Source organism: Cyprinus carpio, chromosome A22 (assembly GCF_018340385.1).
Source record: "Cyprinus carpio isolate SPL01 chromosome A22, ASM1834038v1, whole genome shotgun sequence".
Taxonomy (NCBI): domain Eukaryota; kingdom Metazoa; phylum Chordata; class Actinopteri; order Cypriniformes; family Cyprinidae; genus Cyprinus; species Cyprinus carpio.
The window spans coordinates 14,789,828-14,805,505 of NC_056593.1; the positions used below are offsets into that span (position 1 = coordinate 14,789,828).

General features: G+C 36.6%; 1 protein-coding gene across 1 annotated transcript in view; it reads left to right on the forward strand.

The window, feature by feature from the left end:
* LOC109089912 (target of Nesh-SH3-like) overlaps window positions 1-11,460 on the forward strand; it is a 28,295-nt gene extending 16,835 nt beyond the window's left edge. Inside the window, 11 exon segments of the mRNA XM_042712010.1 lie at window positions 2,361-2,429; window positions 2,628-2,741; window positions 2,910-2,927; window positions 2,930-2,998; window positions 3,121-3,330; window positions 5,713-5,818; window positions 6,368-6,447; window positions 8,684-8,713; window positions 9,328-9,486; window positions 9,584-9,706; window positions 10,137-11,460. Of these exon segments, the coding sequence (XP_042567944.1) occupies window positions 2,361-2,429; window positions 2,628-2,741; window positions 2,910-2,927; window positions 2,930-2,998; window positions 3,121-3,330; window positions 5,713-5,818; window positions 6,368-6,447; window positions 8,684-8,713; window positions 9,328-9,486; window positions 9,584-9,706; window positions 10,137-10,252 (1,094 nt within the window). The 3' untranslated portion in view covers window positions 10,253-11,460.
* The last annotated feature ends 4,218 nt before the right edge of the window (window positions 11,461-15,678 follow it).

Below are 15,678 nucleotides of genomic sequence, written 5' to 3' on the forward strand. Positions count from 1 at the left end.
AACCTGCAGAGAGTCTGTCTGTGACGCAGCCCATGTGCCCATGTTAATGTCCTTCCCATCCATAATCTCCTGTAAACTCATGTCTGTCCATCCATCCGTCCATTCATTCACCAGTCAAGCCATTTGCTTGCAAATCTGCCATGTTGTCTTTGACATTTGTTGTCGTTTTGCAAGCTTCTGCAGATCCCGTGCTGCCACGAGCTTTGTGGTCTAATTGTCAAAGCTTTTCCCCAGATTGGTTCCTTTAATTTCTAAAACATCATGGTGCTGTAGGACATTTATCTTCAAGAGAAAAACATGTCTTTTTGGAGGACACACAAACCCACCGCATTGTCCTAAACTGTCTCGTAACTTTCTGTGGCTCTTTTATTTGTGCATTTCACCAATAATATTTGAAACTTCTGCAGAGGACTTTAGCTGCTTCTGGTTAAAGTTCATTGTGTGCATGACAACTTGCATGCTTTGATATATTTTTGAGCTTCCATGTGGTATGATGGCTTTTTTAGTCTGCCATATTGTTTATCTGTGTAGCAAAAACAAAAACAGCCTGAAATTATAATATTTTTCCATTAACTATTAATTCTCATTACTGTTCTTTTCAACAAAGTTGAAATGGCAAAAGACGCTGGAGGGCAGCTTACCGAGAATTGCTTTAGCATTATGAATAGAATTTCACTTGCAGCAATTCCACAACAAAATTGATTTAGTGTTCAGATGACTAACAAAATCATAAAAATAAGGTATCAGCAGAAAAACAGCCACAAAATATGCGCTGAACACAATCCACACAGCATATTGATTCTGAGTAGTTTTGGGAAATGCAGCAGACTTTTGCAATCTGGCATACTTTGTAAACACTGTACAGCACCACTGCAGTTCAGATACTGAAGTGACACTTTAAATTTCCAATAGGATGTTTAGCTGCATTGAACGTCTGGATATTTGTCTGGTTGTACCACTATTCCCTATTATTTGATCATTTGATGAATTACTGCTGGCATGATCAGTAAAAAATCTACACAAATAAAACAATCACAGACAAAATAAGGTCTGCAAAATGATTGCCACAACTTATTACTTACAGCTTGTGCAAAAATAGTGAAATACAACAAAATTAGCACAAACTGTTGACATGAATTTTCTTCTACTGACCAATAGTTGGAGATCTGAGGAGATCATGGCTAGCTGGCTTTCAGTGAAGAGAGGTACTACGGCAGATTTGTTTGACAGTGACTGCCTGAAATCGTCTAACCACAAAAGTTTTAGATCACCCAAAACATCGGGCATCACCACCAAAAATCTCGGCTAGCTCTCTGGAAATTACTTTCCCTCTGCAAAAGTATGACATCTGTTGGTACTTAGTTTTATTTTCAGCAAAGTTTGGCTTTTTCGCCACCCAGTTTTGCAGTTTTGACTTGTACCACAGGGTTTAGGGAGTTGAGCTTCTTTTGATTGCCCTGTGATGAACTGAAGGTTTCACAACTGGTGCCTTGGATGTAAATTGAATCAGTTTTCCTGGGAAGAGTCCACTTGCTCTAGCTTGTTTTCTTTTGGCTCGACTGCAAGATGGCACTGAGAACTGAAGGCTTGAAAGGCAGTTGGAGTGCCAATGTTTAGACTTCATCCATGCAATCAGAAAGAAAACAGGGAATTTTATTCAATTTGCAGTTAACTTCACAAGTGAGTTTGACCTCTCAATTTGCTACTCTCATTTAGCAAAACATCCAAATTGCAGGTTCTCAAAAGTAAACAAGAATTATGTTCAATTTTATTATTTAGAGTATGAGATACTCCAATTTCCATAGATCAGAAGAAAGATTTGAAAACCTGTGTTTTCGTCTTAGGAGATTTTATGTTTGACCACATTGTGGTTCAGAATGAGGGCATTTCATCTATTGTTCGACATTTTGAGTTAATTAAGTTGGATGTATTACTTGATGGTTAGATATTTGACACTGTAACAGACATGGTTAAATGACAACAGGTATTTTCAAGGCACACATTTTAGGTTCTTCACTAAAATGTGAAAGCAATTCAACAGCTCTGGTAGTGATGTGTGCCACTTTTTTATTATATATATATATATATATATATATATATATATATATATATATATATATATATATATATATATATATAAATAAAACTTAAATCATAAGTTAAGAGAACATGATGAAGATGTGTGAATAAATTTAAGAATGTGTGGTGGTTACTTTTGACCTGTTATAGTGCTTTTGGTGCCATTTTTGACTTACTGTGTCCTTGTTAGTTTATAGTGGAAACAAATTAAGGAAATGGGAGAGTAGGATATCTGAATCTGGAATGATTTCACTTCATCAGTTTTGCTTCCATGATTACAGGTTCTCCAGCTGCACGCCTTCCTATTCCAGCAAAAAAGCCTAATCTTGTTGGCAAACCTGGAGGATTAGGTGGGTAAAGTGTTAATTAAACTTAAAAGACAAAAGACTTTTGTCCATCTCTTGGAATCCCATAGTCTGCAAAATTAAAACTACAGAAATGTGAATGTAAAAATGTGTTTTGATATACTTTTCTGCCAGTAAACACTAAACGACTTAGGAAGATGCTATTTTTAAAACATTTAATGTATTCACTTGTTATGTAAACAGGAGACAAGATAACAGACCTGAATCAGGACAAAGCTTCCATCTTGAAACCCAAGCTGCCACCTGTAACAGCAAAACCAACCAAACCAAAGACAACAACATCTCCCACAGTGACAGGTTTGCCTTCATGTGATGTTTTGTCTTATTCTTCAATATTCTGCTGAAGGTTAAACATCTTTTAAATACATTTTAAGATGATGTATAAAAATATGCTGGTTGAAACAATCTGTTAACCATAGTTTTGATATAGTCGACACTGATTTGTTCATATGTTTGGCGTCTTAGCACGCCGATTTGAGACATGGAGAACTCTTCAGTATTCAGCTCTGTTCCTGCTTCTAAAGTTGATGCCATGGGCAAAGAACGCTACATTGGTAATAAGACTTTCTTAACTGCTGTAGCCATGCATGCCAAGGAATCTGAATGGTGCAAATTTAAATTTCAGAGCCAAAGCAAAGAGGAGTCTGAATTTAAACACAAATATGTTGTTGTCCAGCTCCACATGTGGTCTATAAGACAGATAAGAAGCCAGATGAACCCTGCTCCATCACCACCTCTCTGAGTTACTTCCCTGAGGAGGAGGCTGGAGAACAAAATGTCACCAACCCGCCAAGAACAGCCCCATCCAACCTCACTGTTGTAACCGTGGAAGGATGTCCCTCCTTCATTATTCTTGATTGGGAGAAAACAGATAATGAGACGACAGGTAGGATTGAGGGATGAATGGTGGAAGGAAAACCATGGTCTAATATCTATTGGTTTATATCTGAGAAATATAATGTGTGATATATTGTGGTGTTGAAATTAAACTGATCCCTGTCTTCGATTAATCAAAGTCAAAGTTTAGGGTATGACTCAAAAACCATTGCCTTTGATCAATCAAACACTGACCATTTATTTTGAGTCAGTCAAACACTAACCATTGACTTTGATCTGTCAAATACTAACGTTCTACTTTGATTAATCAAATACTGAACCTTGACTTTGGTCAAACACTATTCCTTGACCTTAATCTGTCAAACACTAATTTGACTTGTCAGCTTTGATCAGTCAAAAACTCTTGATTTTATTCGGTCAAACACTAACCCTCGACCTTGATCAATCAAACACTAACCATCTACACTGAGTGAGTAAAACACTAATTCTCAGCTATGATCACTTAGGCCCCATTTACACTGCATGGTTCAAGTGACCCAATTCCGATTTTTTCCTCTCATGTGGCACAGATCGCATATGACCTGAACGTGTAAGCAGGAAAAAACCGCATGGATTCCGATTTTTCTCAGATCGGATTCAGGCCTTAATTCATAAGTCCAAATCGGATATGAATCGGTGATACGTGCATTTGCGTGTGCCATGTAAGCAGACCAAATCGGATATTCCCAGTAAATGCGAGTCGTACGTCATTAAAAAAGTGACGTCAACTCAGGTGGAACACCACTCCTTTCAACTGAATCAATTATTAGAGGACGAAGGATCACACAGTGGAGCAATGCGGAGGTTTTAATGTCTTTTAAGTCTTTGGGGCGAAGAGAGTGCAGGCATCAATGCAGGGTTGTTAACAGTTCTAAATAAGTTTGAAGACATTTCGGTCGAGATATGGGGAACCGGTTTTTAAAGCGCTTTTTTTTTTCTCTCCGCCGTTGACCAATGTTTTGCTGTTTTTTTTTGTTGACTTTTTTTCAATATTTTATGGGAAAAGCACTGTTTAATTTTATTTGCTCTGCAATCCATTGTAATTTCGTGCTGATCGTTTTACTTCCTTTTTCCGAGTCAGAAACGTCTACGTTTGGTAGATTTTTTTCAGCAGTGTATAGTGTAAATGCAAAAACCGGATACTAAGATGATGTAAGCGGGTCGTCAAAAAAAAAATCGGATATAAAAAATCGATTTGATTGTCATCAAGACCTGCAATCAAAATGCAACTAACTCTCTACTTTGACTGGTCAACTTTGATAAGTCAAACACTAACCCTCTACTTTGGGTCACTCGAACACTCTCGATTTTGATTGGTCAAACTCTTACCTTCTACTAGTCAAACACTACCTTTCAATACTTATCAGTCAAACACTAGTCCTCTTCTTTGAGTTGATCAAACACTAACTCTCGATTTTGATCGGTCAAACAATAAACCTTTTGATTTGTGAACTTTGTTTTGTCAAACACTAACCCTCAATTTTGACTGATCAAAGAAAATCCCTCAACATTGTTGAGTCAAACACTAAAAAACCCTCAAATCTGAGTCAGTCAAACACTAACCCTCAACGTTAAGCGGTCAAATACTAACCCTCTACTTTAGTCAACTTTGATCAGTCAAATACTAGCCCACGTATATTTTGTTTGGTCAAACACTAAATCTCGAATGTGATCGGTCAAACATTAACCTTCAACTTTGATTGGTCAGCTTTGTTCAAATACTAACCCTCTACATCAGTAAAACACTTACCCTTAACTTTGATTGGTCAACTTTAATCATTCAAAACTAGGTCACTTAAACACTCTTGATTTTGATCAATCAAACACTAACTTTAGATATTGATCAGTCAAACACCTTCTAATTTGATCTATCAAATTCTAAACTTATACTTTGATTGGTCAACTTTGATCAGTCAGACAGCAGTCCTCTTTTTTGAGTCGATCAAACACTAACCCTCTGACTTTGTTCTAATATTATAACCCTAAACTTTCATGAGACAATCACTAATTCTTGATTTCGATTGGTCAAAAACTAACCCTCTAGTTTGATATGTGAACATTTAGTCAAACACTAACCCTCAATTTTGATCTTTTGATCATTAAAACTTGAACTTTGTTGTTTTTTGATTTTAGACTATAATATTAGTATATAAGTCAAATATCAACTTTAGGCATTAGGATGTTAAATACTTTACACTTTACACTGGTCAACTTTGATCAGTTAAACACTAACCCAAGATGACTTTGTTTGGTCAAACACTAAATCCTGAGTTTAATTGGTCAAACACTAACCTTCAACTTTGATGGGTAAACTCTAATCAGTCAAAACTAACCCTGAACTTTGATCAGTCAGTCCCAAATCCATTTCCTTTTCATTTGTCTTTTTTCACAGAATATGAGGTTATCTCAACTACTAATGGTCCTGATGGTGAACACGTTTCCATTCTGACCACCAACCAGACTCATACAGCTGTGGAGAACCTCACACCAGAGAGCAGGTACAGTCTCAATGCTCTCAACTCCAACCTCTCTATTTAAGGAACTCTGCTGAATTTGATAGATGCATTTTAGTTGATGTGGGTGTCAAATAACAGGGGTGTTACCCACATCCTGAGGTCTGGACAAGGTGTTGGACATCTGCTCTGTGGTCTGGCTGTAGGGGAGCCACCACACTTGCTAGCTTTTTAATGAGACTGAATATAGGCTCAAGATCTGGTGACAGAATATAAACCAGTGCTTCCTATGGACTGCATCTCGAGGCACGTCACACATGGAGGATCCATTAAAGGGGGCAACAGACTATGAGTCTTCAGACTGCAGAATAAATATATCAAGTGTGAGGGCTCAGAAGACGGGAAATAAGAAGCTCATTTTGCTTGGAATTTGACAACATCCCACAAGGTTTCCAATACAGAAATCTCTTTTAAATCATTTTTAATTAAGCATACTCGCTGCTGTGTCAGGGGCATAGGATTAGAACCGAAATGAATATACCTAATGGTTCTATTTGGATCAAAGCAGAAATGTAATGTCCCATTACCTTACAGGTATGAATTCAAGGTGAAGGCCAAAAATGAACTCGGAGAAGGGCCGCCCAGCGAACCAGTGACCTTCAGCACAGAGTCAGGTAATGCATTTTCTTTTCTTTCTTTTTTTTTTTTTTTTTTTTTTTTTTTTTGTAGAATTACTTCTTAGAAAATAAATAAATAAATACATACCAAAAAATTAAATAAAAAAATAAATAAAAATGCGAAAACAACTTCACTGCTTATTTGAAAAATATATGTCCCCCAAATCAAAGTAATGTGGTGCATTCAAAAAATGTAATGTGGTGCTTTATTTTAAAAAAAGGTGTATTTAAAAACTTGAGATGTGTACACTCATATGTTCAAGTATTTATTTATTTTTTTTTCTATATATATATATATATATATATATATATATATATATATATATATATATATATATATATATATATATATACATTTTGGAGTCATTAAATTTTACATTTCTTGAAATTATATAAAAGCTTTTTAAAGCCAAACAGATTTTTTTGGCCATGTGTTTTAAACTAGAAAAATACTTCAATCTTGAACTTTTCTTGTCATAGGCATACTTTAAAGAGGTCATCGGATGCCCGTTTGATATTATTCTTTAGGGTCTTAATGAAAGTCTGTAACATAGTTTGGTTAAAATTTCTCAATGGTATTGTAAAAAAACACCTTTTTTACCCTGTCAAAAACAGCTCTTTTCAGAGCAAGCCATTTTGTCCCATTTTCCTTTAAATGTTAATGAGCTCTGCTGACTCCACCCCTCTCTTCCGAGCCGCTCTCAGAGAGACTGTTTACTTTAGCCATATTCATTGTGAAACTTGCTAATTAGCACATTATTAGGAAAAGCGTTTTGCAAAAATTATACTTATACTCACTTCTGTTAGTGAAGCTGGATCACGAATGATTTGCGTGAAGATTTAGGTAGATCGGGGGCACATTCTCTTTAGAAACAAATGTAATCCACTGCGAGTTCAGTGGCTCAGATGTCAGGAGTAAATGACGACTGCTATGTTCATTATTACATCCAACAACAAAACACCTCAATCGCTTAGGAGACATTCTGGTCTACATCTGGTCTGGTGTCTAAATAATGGCCAACTGATGACAGCTCACTCAGGGCAGGTCTAAGGTAAGACACCAGTAGACATTCTACATCTGTTCCGGTGGTGATAAAATTGTATTTGGGGTTGGATGTATGTTTTATGTCTGTTAGGGTTGTGATAGGATGGATTTTAAGAAAGGGTAAAGATTTTAGTACAAAAAAAAAAAAAAAAAGGGTGGATTTTTATCATTTTAGGGTGGTTGTGTTCACACACTGCCAACACATTTCAGTTCAAACAACTTGTTCCAACATTCGAGATGCCATTTTAATGTGAAAGAGATGTCCTGGAGCTATTTGAATGTATGTTTATTTTAGTTATAGTTTAATCATAAATCAATCCCATATTCTCATATCCCATCCAAATCATAGTATTAAGATAAAATATGTTTTAAAGTCATACATTAGGCATAAAATGCAAATATCCCCATGGAAGTGCTGCAGATTGCTTTGCCATGGGTTTGCATGCTGTCTGTGCAAGTCAGCCAATATTTATGACCTCTACTTTATCTCAGAGATATATGTAATTAATTATTTGTCGTTAATATAATGACTCCAGCATGTCCCCGTACTGTTGCAACATTTGGCCCTATCACTGCCTGCAGATGCACCCCTGGAGTGCTGTCACACAGCCAACCTTTCCCTGTCTTACAAGCTCACTAACAACTTATCATAAAAAAGGAACAAATAAAGACCCATATCATCCCCATGTTTTATTGGAAGGGGCTTTAGTTTTAAACCTTGTCTGGCCTGCATAAAGAAAGAGACTAGCAACAGAATGGAAAGCAGGGCAAATGCAATGAGGAAGGAAAGAGAGTCCATATGTGTGATGATGGGAAAGAAATAGAGGAAAACTGAATGATGAGCTCTTACCGCCAAAGCCCCTGAGGCTCAGTCTCTCCCCTATAGCTTTGGCAGATCCGGCAGGTTAGTTCATGCCAGCTGATCTCTCTTCATAAGGGATATTCAAAATCCACTGGAAAGCGCAGTATTTTCTGCCTGTTGGAATTTATTGTAGTTTTTTTTTTTTTTTTTTTTTTCACTTAAGGCATTCTGCCCACCCATGGATAGCCAATGCAGAGTTGGTTGATTTGTCTCAGTAACTTTCCTATGGTCTACAGATCATTATGATTGTCTCTATGACCAGGTGGCTCTAAAACAAAACCATAATTTCTGATTTCTCCTCATTCTTGCCCTGTTTTCTCTTGCAGCGGATCCGCGGGTAAGCGAGAACGTTTCAGGTACGTGTTTCTTCTTTGTACACTATTTCTCTCAGGTGATAAATTCCTATCTGTTGAATAAATGGATAATGTAACGAGCAGTCCTAGTAGAGGAAAGTAAGAAAAAGAATGGGTAAAGGAGCTGTGGAGACTTCCTATGAGTTCACTTCTTCCATACCAAGTTCTCAGCCAGACAAAACATTTACCCAAGAGTGGCAAATGGATAACACCATCCTCTTCCATCCCTGCTCTCAAATAAGGGCCTCTGTACTTTCTTGCACTCATTGAGCTGCAAGAATGGGCCAGTTTGATATCAATCTCCCTCTATTTCTTCCTGTGTATTTTCTATTCCAGCCGAAATTGACAGAGTAATGGAACAATGGATATAGAGAGCAAAGTTAGCCAATAGTAAGACGAGGTTATGACAGGAGCCAGTGGAAACAGAAACTAATGGAGCAGCCCCTCAGCAGGCCTTTGCTAACATGTGTATAAACAAAAATGGTGTCTGTACTCCAGTAATCTTTTCAGAAGACCACTGAAAGAAATAATGTTTTGCACAGTTTGTGCCAGAACATAATATCTGGCCTTGTCAGTTCATAAAATAACATCTTGGGGTTTCTCGGCATGCCGTTCAGGTAAAGATGCCATTTGGACCCAGTTCCCCTTCAAAACCGATTCCTATTCTGAGTGCAATGGGAAGCAGTATGTCAAGAGGACGTGGTACCGCAAATTTGTCGGCATCCAACTCTGCAACTCCCTACGATACAAGATCTACCTGAGCGACTCCCTTAATGGTCAGTCTTTTGAACGCTGATGCATACTGTACATTGGGTTCATTTGCAGCTAGAATAGATTAGAAATTGGCAAGTCTTTTCTTCATTATGCCTTCAGGTAAATTCTACAATATTGGAGACCAGACGGGTCACGGTGAAGACCACTGCCAGTTTGTGGATTCATTCCTGGATGGAAGAACGGGCACTCAGCTTCCTGCAGACCAGCTACCATCCAGGCCAGGTATTTAAACTACAAGAAACCACAAATAGGATGTTATTGTGCTTTCAGTTGACATATGAAATACATTTTATTATGTACTCACCTTTTTGGCATTCCAACCCCAGAATGAGAATAAATCGATCCAGTTTAAAAACCTCAGCAAAACATGATCCATTTTCAGACGTTAAGAGCGCACTAGAGGGGAAGATTATTCACACAAATCTTATCATATGATATATGTCATATGTCATATGAACCACCTTAATGAAACTTTTACCTGCATTCTTTTTGAAGCTTGAAATCTCCAGTCCCCATGTAAACTAATTGCATGGAAAAAAACAACTGGCCCTTTCTTCAGAACTGTGTTGAGAGGACATTGTACAGGTTTCAAATACAAGTGTGAGTAAATGATAATTGGTTGGAGTCTAATGGTTTTCCTGATGATTTTCAGGCTTCTACAGGGCAATGAGACAAGAACCAGTCCACTTCGGCCAGATAGGTGGAAACTCCCATGTCACCTATGTCGCATGGTATGAATGCGGTACGCCAATCCCAGGGAAATGGTAGGACCGGAGCAAGTGTCTGCAAGGAACCCTTAAGAGCTTAAGAGTAACTTTCATTGGTTGGGGTTGGTGCCTGCTAAGGTCACATGACAGGCTTTTTTTTTCTTTTTTTCCCACCAATGATGGTGAGTTTGGTCACTCCTCAGCCTACGTCACCAAAGTTAATACCATGTATAATAGTGTACAGGATCAAAGTCAGGGAATACTTTCGAGTGCATTTGTGACATGTAATAGCAAAACAGTGCCTCATCTTGTTATTTATCATACAATAATTAGAACAAAGTAAAATAAATAAATACTTCAATATGAGAAAAACACTTTGGATGCATTGAAGTGATGAACATAAAAAAAAGAAAGAAAGGTAAAAATACTTGTTTAAATATTGGGAAGCTGGCTCCCTGAAACTATTTAGATATTTTGTATAATATTATTTATCAAAGTTTGTGGTTTCTTCACTGGCTTTCATCCAGTGAGAAAGGGCCAGGCTTTTATTCTGCGCTTTAAAGACAGCCTTGGCTTTTTTCTACCACCAGAGGCAGCTGTATTAGTTTAGGTCTCTGATACTGTATGTCAGATGATATGTATAGCTGGGACTCTTTGCTATGTTGCTTTTATGGACACATTGTACTGGCTCAACAAGTCAGGTTACCCACACTAGAATAGACACAATGGACACAAGACGACGACACGTCTATGTTTACAACGGGTTGGGATGAACATAATCATTTTCTTTACATGCACACACACACGAAACATGCAAATTAATATTCACTCAGATGCTTTGTACTATGGCTATAGTCTGGTATATTTGATGGTTCTAGATTGTAAGGACAACCTTACACTTGCAATTTGCACAGCACAAATATATTTATATGTATATGGAGAGAGTATTTTTTCAGGAAACCTATGATAGAATTAAAAATCATTCCCCTTTAAGCTTGTGAAACATGATACAAGTTTAAAAGAAAAAGAAAAAAAAAAGAATACTTTCAAGGAGTCTTGAAGGTCGTAATACTTCAAGGAGAGCTTGTCTGGGTCCCATATTTTGTACGGTTTTGTCCATGCCAATCCCTTGGCGGAGTTTCTCTGACTTATCCGTATTTTCATGGAATTTGTTTGTAAGATGATACTGTTGTTTGTTGTTCTGGATTTGTTTTCTTCTGTATGTATTTTACAATAATAAAAAAAACATAATTTTGTCTCTTTTTTTAATCATCTGCGTTCTGTCTTTGTGGTAGCACCATTTTTTTTATAGATTTCTAGAGAATACAATGAAACACAGACTGTCAGGTGGGTCTGTTAACACTTGGGTCTCTTTGACCGATGGGCATTTGACTACCATTAAACTCCACTTAACTTGCCTCATCTCACCAACTCAAATTATAAAAATAAACACCAATACATGCTTTACTGCATTACTATACTTTTCCAGAGCTAGAAAAAGAGAGGGGTTTGCCCTGCCAAACCAAATACAGGGACATTCTCTGAAAACCACAAAGCTAGAAGGGAAAAAAAGACTATAAAATTCAAAATGCCTCTCTGTGACTTTATTAGCTTTCCAACCAAAAGAAAGAAGGGGAGAGTGTATAAGAGAGAGATAGAAAGATATAAACGTTGGATTAGGTTGACAACAGAATTAAAGACCGACATACTGTGTCCAAATAAGCACAAATGGCAAAACAATCTGTTTGGTCACAGTTTTCCACAACTTTTTCTTTTACATAAAAACATTGCTATTATGCAACCTACCGTTGTAGCCAATTCGATGACATATGATTGGGTATAGAGTTTGTGGGGAAATGGGTCTAAAGTCCAGATTGGGATTTTAAGGTCATGAGATTTTAAAATGACGGAAAGACTTTAAATGGGGTGACAAGGTCCTGAACAGCTTCAACTGGTATAATGTTGCAGATTATGAGACGCTTTACCTAAACTCACTGATTGCAGGCCACCCTCACAACTTTACTTGGCTGTTTTCGTCAGCGAGGCATTCACACAAATCAACAACTCTCTCTCTCTCTGGAGACTTTACAGCTTACTTTAATCTTCTCACAGTTGCGTTCAAAGTAGCCACTGCATGGTCCGTGCCTGGCGTGTCAGCAAGAATGCAGCCAGGAAGAATTAAGCTTCCTGCGACAAGTCCAGTGTCCAATTTAGGTCCCAACATTGTGAACGTTCACAAATACACTTTGGTCGTTATTACATTTTTTTTTTTTTTTTTGCTTTAAAAGGCATTAATATTTATACATATCTGAAAATGGTTACTTTGCCTCCGGCCGCAATAAGCTAATGAGTCTTATTCAGCAATTAATTGGGATTATTTTGATTAACATTGAGTTTGATTCAAACTCTTAAAGCCTTAAACTTTGCGCACAAAGGGTTTTTGGTGATATAAGATGGATGGAAAGAGGAATGAATGTGTTGACTATCAATCCGAACAGAAACAAACCCCACAGAGCATGTGAAAACGTGCTGCAATAATTTTCATGGCTCATTGGAATACAGCTAATTTGCTCTCATTTTATGTGCATGTATGTGTGTAAATGTCCTTGTCACTAAATGTCCTCGATCAGTTGTGGTGAGATGAATATATATGTGGTTTTAACCACAGGCACACATGCACATCCACACAATAACCAACTTAGCTTATTTTCAACGATATTTAGAAAGTCACATCTACTTTCAAGGGCTAACTGAACATGCTAACTAGCCAAACACTGACCCTTTGAAACTGACTCCCAGGCCTAATGGAAAACCAGTTAATTTGATTGAAGCTTTCAATATGTAGCACATGGTCTATGAACCACAAGATGGATGAGCACAAAAAAGATTCAGTCTATAACACAGAACTATCCTTCACTAGTTTTGTCATTTATCCCGTTCTCTCTTTGAACCCCCACCCCATTTTTTCTTCTTTCTTGGAGGAGTATAGTATCCATTTGTTTTCATCTTTTTCCTCTTCAAAGACTTTAAACCAGATGTGCATGTGCATTTTGTTCACATGATGCTTCAAAACCAAGATGTCAATATTAAAGTGGAAGTGAGAGTGTTTTGTATAAAACCTTCAAATGCTTTAATAACTGTTTTGTGTTGTTGTTGTTGTTGTTGTTTTTTTAATTGTTTTGTTGTTGTTTTTTTGCTCATAAGCACCCCACAAATTTGGTTAATTCCTTGGAATTCAATTCAAAAAAGTCATTTAAGCAGGAGGAAATAAAATGGTGTACCACATAGTGTTTCATTGTTATTTTCTCACTGTTCTCCTCTAAATGTAACCACAGTCAAACAAAGATCACAAACAAAGATGCTTATTTAATATTGTGAATTTGAATAATAATAATAATAATAATAATAATAATAATAATAGTATGGTATTGTTAGTATAATTATTAGTATTATAAACAAATGATTATACAACTACTACTACTACTACTTATTATTATTATTATTATTATTATTATTATTATTATTATTATTATGGTATTCAAATTTATTTGAAAAGCACTTTTCACAATATACATTGTTTCAAAGCAGCTTTGCAGAAAATTTATGTGTCTACATTACAATTTAGAGTGATCTTTTATCAGGAGTGAATGTGTCCAAGTAATGGTTATTATTTTACAAATGAACAGTTCAAGATAATAGTGGCATGCTGCTAGCATGTTTCTAAAATGATTATCATGATGTTGTTAGCATTATTTAGCACACTGCTAAAGTTTTAGCATGATTTAACATATAGATAGATAGATAGATAGATAGATAGATAGATAGATAGATAGATAGATAGAGAAACTTAAAAATAGAAACAACAAAACTGTTAAAATAACAATAAATCTGTATTTCATCTTGTCAAAATTTTAGTCCCCTCCGATATTCCAAATGCCCACTAAAGTAAATCATCCTGGTCTGAATCTGGACCTTGTGATGCTAAATGAACTGAGAGCTGGAAGAGATAAAAACAGCAGAGTAACTGGTATTGCCATTACCATCCTTATGAGTGCAACTCACCAATAAACCAGCCAATCAACACAGAGACAAGCACCATCAATCTTGTTCTTCTCTTTCTTTCTCTCACACACTTTCTTGGGAGCCAGGCATCTTATCCAAGCAGGCCATGTCTCCATCCAGCTCCCTCACTCAGGGAATCCCGGCACCAAGAAGATCAGGGTATTTCCTCCATGTGATTTGTCAAATCTCAACCCAGTGGGAGAGACACGTCAACCTTAAAGAAAAACAGACAGTCAGTATTTCCAAAACAATGCCTTGAGAGTCGCCTCCAGCAGAGAAACAGTACACACAAATACAGACACAATGTTATTCGCTTTTAACACCAAAATTATTTCCATCGATCCACTATGTGATTTATTGAAGCCAAATCACATACTCCTATAACACATTAATCATGTGAAAGAGAAAGACGAGGGAAACCGCTCTTATTTTCTCTTCTCTTTCACCTCAGATGACTAATAGCAACAAGCTAGCTCTGCATTTAGCATCCACACTGAACATCAGTGGATAAAGATGCTTTGTGTAGCCAGATGGTACTTTATCTATGCAATTGACAGTGTTTGAAGTGACATTTTGTAAGATTAGTTGGACTAAAATGCCTGGCATCATTGTCTTGCTAAGGCTAATTTTATATTTAGCATTTTACGTATGCAAAATAGACTTACAGCTAACAATGTATTAGCATTTATTAGCACAAATATACAACCTTTATTGATGCAAATTGTTGAGTATGGTGGAAATGATGCAACAACTGTGAAACAGTCATGGTTTTTTGGATAACTGATATAAATTATTTTTATACAATCAACATTGAAATGGTTTCTGATTATTTTACTCTGTGTGCAGTTTTATACATGTAATAAATAATATTTTTTATCATTTCTATTATTTTCTATTATTTTTATTATTTTCATTTAGTAAAACTAAATCTATTAAGGATAATTTTTTATTAATTGAAAAAGTTTAAATAAAATAAAATATAAATATTAGGTAAACATTTTAAACAACTTATTTCATTTAGTTGACAAAGAAACAGTTCTAATTTTTGTTTAAGTATTAAAATTACTACATTTAAAACTGAAATAAAAACATCTCAGTTATGTATGTAATCCTCGTTCCCTGAAAGAAGGAATGGAGACTTCAAATCGGTGATGACCGAAGAATTGGGATCTTGCCAGAAAGTCCACTTCGAGTGTAAACTAAATGAGCCAATGCACATTGGCATGCGATTATTGCATCCAGCTGCCGCCGATCACAGTGTGAGTATAAGAGGCAGCAGGTGTACAGCATTCATTCATGCTTTTGCTGAGGAGCTGAGCCGGTGACCTGGCAGCTCAGTGGTGGTACAGCAACTGTGGTGACGGGACGTGATGTCTCCTTTCCCTCCTTCAGGGAACGAGGGTTACATACGTAACTGAGATGTTC